Genomic DNA, 8758 nt, shown 5'->3' on the forward strand with positions numbered 1-8758 from the left:
AATCGACGTTAGATCTGACAGTAAGAATTCCAAAATCACCACATCCAAACTCTAGAAACTAATGTCAGAGATTATTTTTAAAGTGCAGCCACGCTAGAACCACTTCTGTAGCAAAAGATAACCCCCACCTACCAAATTAGAACCCCCTACTTCCTTGAACGAGTAATATAATCAATTTTCACTTGTGGAGATGATGCTGTGTCACCGCCCAATGCCCAAAATTCTGGTTTGATTTGGAATGGTTTATAGATATATAAATACAGGTTTATACCTGTATTGACACACAGGTAACTGATTTTTCAAAAGTTCCTTTGCGCCACCTTCACTTACATTAAAGACCTACATTCTCTCTGCCCAGTTAACTCAGACTTGTAACAACCCTGTGAGACGGGGTAGCACTGCCCTTGTGGGTTTCCAAGACTGTAACCCTTGCTGGGAGCAGAACGTCCTTTCTCCTGCAGCAGTTGGTGGTTTCAAACTGCTGACCTTGCCATTAGCAGCCCAACATGGAACCACTACATCAACAGGGCTCCTAGACTCACACGAGTACCTGTTTTCCATACCAATAGAAATCCGAAGATAATTTTTGCTTTTATGGGGGAAAAAAGGGTGGAAAGTGAAACGCGTGTTGAGCGTTGCTTTTGCAATGGCAATGGCGCCTTTAAAGAGGCGGTGTGCACCAGGACCAGGGAGAGCAGCGGCGCCCAACTCCTTCCCTAGGAGCTACACTCCGCAAGGGAGCAGCAGGCCGCCACAGCAGGGAACTATGTCTATGAACACCGCGTGTGTTATCTCAGGTCTCCATGGTTTTGGTAGTTTTCCCCGACCCTCTGGGAACACTGGACGTTTTTTCCAATATAAATTACTGGTCTTTACTTTTTCACTTTGTCACGTTGGCTTACGAAAGTCTTCTTAGGAGCGTTTTACTTTCATATAGCAGGAGAAAGTATTAAAATGATTGACACCTTTCCGTTTGGGCCTTGGCTGCAAGGACTAGAAGCTCAGTGTCCCTCGGGGAAAGGAAGTTCCATGCTGGGCTCTCCAGGGCTTGGAAGGAGAAAGCAGGCGGCTGCTCTGGAATGAGCTACTCCTCTAACCCGCGCCCGCAGGCCAGCTGCACAGGATCTCCACATAGCTGCTTTGGGCTCCAATCGATTCCATTCTTTTCTCTCTACTCTACTGTGGGCTAAAGAAAAAGGTTACTTAACTTTACCCAAAGCACCTGGAATTGGTTCTGAGAACCTCTACCACCCTGGTGCCTTTGATGAGATTGCTAGATCACACGCTCTAGAGAGTATGACGAAGAGATGACTCAGGGAGGGGTTGGCCAGGGCCGTAAGACCATCCAGTGGTGACAGGGAGACCCAGGAAGCTTCCTGTCGGGAATCTTTAGAACCCTCCTGATCCGTCTTTTCATTGGTGTCATTTTTCCTCTAATAAAATGATCATCTTACCTCGTGCTTTCCATGAGTGTTGTAACATTCAGGCATATTTTCAAGCTCAATAGTAGGAATTAGGGGAGATTTCAGTGGGGCTCTGGGAAACCGTGAGCTTACAGCTAGTATCTTGATTGGTTAGAGGGAAACCCTAGATGAATAACCAGCAGGTCAGAAGTGAGGGTGTCATGAGGTACTCCCAAACTTCCAGCTGGAGTCCGAAGCCCTAAGCAGACCTGGCAGTCTGGAGGATTGTGGCCGGGCCTTGAGAGGTCTGACATAGCGCTGGGTGGTTAGGGTCAGGGGAAGTAAGTCTACAGCAGGACAAAGAGGAACAGAATAATAGACTGTGTTGATGTAATCAAAACTGTTCAGTATCAGGGAAGTGGGATTTTTTACTTATTCCAAGCAATAAGATACTGACTTCTCTATTTGCTCAGTTGTTATAACATTTAATTTACTATATAAAATTTGATTGGCCAAACAACTTTTTTGTGCCTAGTCAGCCTCATTAGCCTACAGGTAGGGTGCTCTTGGTGCTCAGTCCTGGTCTCCTCAGCTAGGTAGTAGAGGCCCACAATCATCTATGCATCAGAAGTATAAATGGAGAAGTTCCGTTGCCCAGGAAGGCATCACAGATGAATGTGTGAGGCACAGCAGTGATGGGCCAGTTCTAGCGTGGCATGACGGTTGCTCATGGCAGTCGTGGTACATGGGACCTCCAGTTTGAAACTTTGACAATGCTTGTAGTGAATATAACCAACTCTCCTTAAACATTATCTATTCTTGCGTGTGCAGTTTGATGCAAACTGTTTGGCTTTTCCCCCCCTTCACTTTCAGGCATCATTCATGTTGCATTTACCAATTGCAATTGATGACCTTTATCTGGATCCTTGTTTGAAACAAATTGTCAAAATTATTACATTTGAACACAGACTACATATTGGATACTAAGAATTGTGGGCTTGTGTATATGATAATACTTTTAATGCCCATATCTTTTAGCTATACTGAAATTTTACGGATTGGGATGACTGAAATTTGTTGGCATAGAGGCAAGGAGTGGGGTGGGTATAGATCATACAAAATTGGCCGTGAGTTGAAACTTGTTGAAACTACATGAGGAATACATAGGAGATGAGAGATTATTCTAGTTCTCTGCTTTTATATGTGCTTCACATTTTCCACAACGAGCTTAAAAATAAAAATGTCGAACAGCATTAAGCTAGTGGAAGGTCTGACTTAGCTATGATGTTATTGTTGGTCGGTGCCGCCAAGTTGATGTTGACGCATTGTGAGCCCTTCTCACCGCTGCTGTCTGAGCCCCACAACTGTTGCCGTCACTGTGCCCGTTCACCTCCGCAGGGAGCTTCCTCTTCGTTCTCCTTCACCCAGAACGAGGTACTTTCCCAGAGCCTGTTCTCTCCTGACACATGCCCAAAGCATGTGAGATTTGACTATAGGTTATACAATTAGGAAACTCATTTTTATCATAATCTGCTTGTCTTACCGTGTTTGTCCAAAAACAAGACACTGTCATATTTATTTTTCCTCAAGAAGACACACTGGCTTATTTTCAGAGGATGTCTTATTGTTATTAAGTAGGGTACAGCAATCTACATTTATTCAAATATAGTTAAGTCGTCTTCTTCTGGAACATGGACCACAGTGCTGAGGCAAACGGCAGCCATGGCTTTCCTTCTCCCCCTCCAGGACACACAATCCCCAAAACAGAGCGTCCTGCTCCTCACTTCACAGAGGAGACTGACCTGCACTGTCCATGTCTCCCTCTGTGCCTCAGCTTGCAGCACGCACAGAACGGGGAGCTGACCTTGTGGATGGGGCTGCCCGAGATAGCAGCTGTCACCAAAGGGCAGAGGAGAAGTGCTGCCGGTCTCGGTGACCGCTCTGCGCCCGTGCGCTGCAGAAGCACACCTATCACTGCGTCTTATTGTCGGGATGGCTTACATTGCACAATGCTTAGAAATCCTGCTACTGCTTTTTTTGTGGATATGTCTTATTTTCGGGGAAACACGGTATATCTTTAATAATACCTTTCAAAGGTACACGCCACATCCAATGTTAACATGGAATCACAAGCTTCCTCACTGTATCATACTTAATTATGTAAACACTGCAAAGCCACCTCACCGAATTCCCATGATGTTCTTGAAAGTATTATTGCAGAATAATTCTAAATTAAGTCACCTAAGAGAGGTCAGTGTTAACAGTAGCACATCACCTAACAGTTTCAGCCATACAAGGTTATTAAAAAAATTTATTAAGTATACTTTCATATTTAGAACTTTCAATCACACAAATGTGAATAGATCTTTATGATACAAAATTTATTCTTAAAATATACAAGTTATATACAAACATTTTAAAACTCAGGCTCCAAAATACTCAATAAAAATGTTCGGGTGGCTCTTATAGAACTGACCTAGTAATTTTTTCTTCTCTTTGGCAGATAGTTTTGAATCCTCATCAATAGTTTTAACTAAATTCAGCAGCTCATCTTTGGTTGTCTTCTGTGTACTGTTGGGATAGTCCATTTGATCCATTCTCTGGCAATAAATATACCCTTGAAGTTTAAAAGTAAGACATATACTGTTAATGAATCTACTCTTCAGCTATATTTAGAAAGAAAAGCATGCAATATTCTATACTTTTGTTTTCGCTCATTTTATAAAATGCATTGAAGATACTATCTATGTAGTACAGATTTCCTAACCCTGGCCCAGCTGCTTTTTGATAAAGAAGGTTCTCAGCCATACCTGGATAACTCTAAGGAAATTGTTTAGCATTTGGGCTGAAATTAAAGTGCAACTATTTACAGCAAAACACTCTCAAATGAACACTGGAATGTATCCATTGGAAACTCGTGGAACTAGCATTTCTCAGCTTACCTGCTTCACTGTTTGGATCTCTCCCCTCTTGTAAGGCCATGAGCTTCACACTGACAATTTTATGTAGAGTTCCAGGAATCTTAGGCAAAAGAAGGGACACAGGGCATCAATTAAAGTCATTTTAATTTAGGGATTAATTAGATAAGCTTAAGATAAACTCTTTTCAGGGTTTTACCTTAAAAACATCTTTTTGATGATCCATTAAAAAGAGTACTAGAAGATCAGTCTTGCCTTTGGATAAATTTTTATTGTCAACAATTGCTTTTGAGAATATCCTTTTTACAACCATTCGATTGTCACTCTATAAAAACAAAATCAGACATATCGCACACGATATATTTAGAAGAACAAGTTTAATATCAAGAGGGAATGTTATAGAATGTCTACTCATGATCAATTTCAAAATAGTTGATGCTGAAAAGGGAATCTTACAAGGTCCTATAAATATGAAGGATTCGGAATACAATGAACACTTAGACAAACGACTTACTTCTTTCTGTAATTTGAACTCGGAAGGATGTGCGGCCACAGCCATGAAATACAGCAGTCTTCTAAATTCTTCTCGGTTTGGGGAATCCAAAAGCTTCAGAAAGAGCTGTGTAGCCTCTAGTGCTACTTCAGTCTTCCCATTCACTTGAGCCCGAAGGGAAAAAACCAGTGTTACTTCTGAACAAATAAGACCAATATTCAAGGAAACAAATTTCAAGTAACTGCGTAAGCTAAACAGTAAACAAAGTGAAAAAGCATTTCCAAAGGCTAACAGACAAACTAGGAAATACCATCAATAATACCATTAAAGCAGCCAGTTTTCAAACTGGCAACCAATGCCCGTACATTCTTATAAGCTAATTTTTGGTTGTGGAAAACTCACTGCCATAGAGTCTGACTCACAGTGACCCTACAGGACAGAGTGGAACTGCTCCAAGGGGTTTCCAAGGCTGCAGATCTTGTCATAAATGTTTATGAACGCAGACTGCCAAATCGTTCACCCCTGGAGCGGCTGGTGGGTTAAACAAGCCCTTTTCCACCGTGCTACCCGTGATCACTATATCTCAAGATCCTAATCCGACTACTGCCTTTGTAGATACATTTCCAGCCTGTCATTTTTACCATCAATACCTTTTGGGATGCTCATGTATCCTCAAAATAGCCCTATAACAGAAAAATACAAGGAATTATCTGAAAGCCCGTTTGTTTTCAACAAACCATGTAGATCAGGGACAAAACAGCATCTACCACACTTTCAAGAGACTGATGGGCAGAGTGACAGTGGTGCTGGAAAAGCTTTCTGAAAAAGAACGTGAGGAAGAGAAGTACAGTCTACATAAACCACTGCTTCACCTACCCTGCAACCAGAAAAACTAGATAGTGTCCAAATCCCACTAGCGACTGTTCTGACTGGGGCCACAATAGATGTGTCCTGGGAGAAGCAGGGGGTGTGTGGTACAGAACTCAATTGGAAAATGCCCACACTTACTGTAGCAAATGAGACTAGACGACTTCTGAGACCGGCGCCCGGAGATACTCCTTAAACCTCGAACCGAAACCAATCTCGGAGGGTACCTTTAGCTAACTTACAGATTGGCTCATAAGAGTATTACCAATAGAAATAAGTACTGTGTGCCTTTAAAAAAACCATCTATAGGAGACCAAATGGTCAACACATACGCCAATGCACAGATGAAAGAGTACGGGAACAAAGGCGAGACTCCATAAGGGGATGAATGAGGATATTAAAACATCGCGAAAGTTCACAGCAGTGTCTCTGGACGAGTTGCGTGGTGATGGGGAAGTGGAGCCCTGACTTGCCGTGTAGACTTACATTGGACACACGTGAGGTGTAATTTGAGAGACTTGCCGCTCCGTGTCCACATGCAGTGAAGCTGAGCAGTGTCCTCCTATGGCAACCAGAAGCTTCTGTGTAACATTAGGGTTTGTTAAAGCCTCTTCCCACCAAATCAGCCCTGAATGTCTTCAGAAGAAAGACACTCTGACTGCTCCAGATCCACACTCAACTTGAGTAGTACATTCATACTCTGGTTAATTTTGAAGACAAATAATTTTTACCGTTTCCTCCAAAAACGGAAAACGTGAGCATCCAGTACGATCTTCCTTACCTAAGAGTTCGGCAATTCCATTATGGACATCGGATAAGTGATTCAACAGAGGCGCCCTGTGGCTGTAATAGCTGCCAATGGCATCAAACAAAAGTCCTTTCACGATGTCTGTTCTATGTGGCTGCTCAGGAAAGTTTCTGCTTATGTCCACCACCATCTGGTCGGGAAGGTACTCCAAGCAATCAATTGCTGCAGAGAGCCACTCATCTTCCCTAGAGGGGAAAAAGTGCTATTTACGAAAAGCAAAGAATAGTAGGAATAGCAAATATATACACAACCCAATTTACTAGCTATCTCAAGTTTGCCACCAGCTAAAACTCTACATGCTTTAAGATACATGCAATTATTTTTTAATATATAACTAGTTCATGTATCACAGATAAAAAGTTCACCTTACTGTGTTAATAGTACACATATGTGTTCTAATGCTACCACAGAGCTGAGAAGGGCAGCAAAATTCAAACTTTACTTTGTAAAATTTACAGTAGGATCCCAGGAACTCTAAACCACTTGCTCAGGGTTCCCCGCTAGGAACATATCCCAGATCTGACTGCTAGACCAGTGTTTTTCTCGTGCTGTTGTTCATTTCAGAGCTCGGCCTGCTCTTGCACCTCTCACTTTAAAGATAAAGGAAGAGAAAAACTTCAAAATAATACATATTAATGCACATTTCTAGTAATATGTCGGTGGGGCAGCTTCAGAAAAATCTGACATTTCAAGTAAAACGGCTAACTTTTAATATTCGGCTCATTAAGCTTATATAGTTAACTAATCATGCACTCCACTGTCATGGAATCAGGTCAAATAACTCTATGGCCCAGGCGTGTTCCCTTGGCTGTTCACTCCACCGCCCCTGGCATCATCGGCTTCAACAAGCATACCATAAAATGTAGCTAGATGATTTTTAAAGTCGCTTCTAGCAAAAATTCTGATTCTGCGCTAGAAAATTAACAATCATAAAACAGTTTAACATGTAGCTTTCGGAGAAATGTAACTTAAATTCTTGTAGATTAATATGCTTCCTATTACATTTGTAGAGTTCAACAACTAGTGTAATGGGATTAACTTTTTCATATAAGGTTTTAAACTACCTTTTAACATTCAACTACTTGTTAATAATTCATTGGAATGAATAATAGGTGAACTGCTGAAACCGTAAACTGTGTTCCTTTCAAACATTTCCATCATACTGAGGCTGGAAGGAGCCCTTGGTGGCATAGTGGGCGGCCTGTTGGACTGCTAACCATCAGGTCAGCAGTTTGAGACCACCAGCCATTCTTTGGGAGAAAGGTGAGGCTTTCTACTCCCGTAAACTGTTATAGTCTGGGAAACCCACAGGGGCAGTTCTGCCCTATCCTACAGGGTCACTATGAATTGGAATCTACTCAATGGTAGTGAGTTCTTTTGTTAATTGGGCTAGAAAAATATGTGCTAGGGTAAAATACTTAAAAATTAAATCAGCTATAAAATACATGGACTTATTTTAACTCTTAATCATTTTAAAATATTTTAAATCTAAGTTATGAGGAATAAAAACTGTTCTTTGAGAAAGAAAGGAAAATCCTAATTCTCTTAGCACTTGAATTTAAGCATTTGAACCTTAAGATTTTAGATTCAGGGTAGTTGGAGGTGAAAGTGAGTTACTTTCATTATCTCTTTTTGAAGGATTTGGTCCTTAAAAAAATTACTTCTTTAATAAAAGTTAAGTGAAAATGCACATACAAAAGGCTTTTTCGAGAGATATAAAAACATATGTAGCCAAACAAGACCAAGAATTTGTCATACAGTAATTTTGTTCCAGGTCCCTTTGAGGAACCAGAGAATACAGAGACCTACACTTCAACAAGGACAAGAAAAGTGGGATATAATAATTTGCTTCATTGGATAAGTAGTGAGTTATATGTAGAACAAAAACGAACATGAGAAACTGAAATCTCTTGCAGTGTTGCCCTGGGTCACTTTGTTCTTCACTGTCCCAGATGATAGTATCAATAACAATATACCTCTGATCCTATGGCAAGGAGGGCTCAAAAAGAGCACCTTAAAACCATGATCAGCAATCCACCTACAAATGCACTCAACTCGCATAGTTATTTGCACATACTGAGCGTCACTATAAGCCTTGAGAATCCTTCGGTCCAGATAGCTACTGTTGTAGATCAAGTCAGGCTGCCTCGTGGGTTGAGGAGCTTTAGGAACAATGTCTCGCTGTTTGAGCAAGGAGTCAAGAAGGGAAAGGTCCACAAGTTGAAGTAGACGCCCAATCGTTTCTTCTTGCCATACTTCATTAATCACT

The 8758-nt window shown here is 41.4% G+C and overlaps 1 protein-coding gene across 1 annotated transcript in view; it reads right to left on the reverse strand.

Moving 5' to 3' along the window:
* Nucleotides 1–3696: 3696 nt before the first annotated feature.
* Nucleotides 3697–8758, reverse strand: part of DEPDC7 (DEP domain containing 7) — an 8270-nt gene continuing 3208 nt past the window's right edge. Inside the window, exons 3-8 of the mRNA XM_030885884.2 lie at nucleotides 8567–8758; nucleotides 6463–6674; nucleotides 4836–4978; nucleotides 4521–4646; nucleotides 4346–4424; nucleotides 3697–4020 (exon numbers count right to left, since the gene is read on the reverse strand). The exon at nucleotides 8567–8758 is cut by the window's right edge and continues 27 nt beyond it. Coding sequence (XP_030741744.1) covers nucleotides 3827–4020; nucleotides 4346–4424; nucleotides 4521–4646; nucleotides 4836–4978; nucleotides 6463–6674; nucleotides 8567–8758 — 946 coding nt within the window. The 3' untranslated portion in view covers nucleotides 3697–3826. The remainder of the gene's footprint in view (nucleotides 4021–4345; nucleotides 4425–4520; nucleotides 4647–4835; nucleotides 4979–6462; nucleotides 6675–8566) is intronic.

Source organism: Echinops telfairi, unplaced genomic scaffold, assembly GCF_000313985.2.
Source record: "Echinops telfairi isolate 266 unplaced genomic scaffold, ASM31398v2 ScPeMD7_60;HRSCAF=208, whole genome shotgun sequence".
NCBI classification, from domain to species: Eukaryota; Metazoa; Chordata; class Mammalia; order Afrosoricida; family Tenrecidae; genus Echinops; species Echinops telfairi.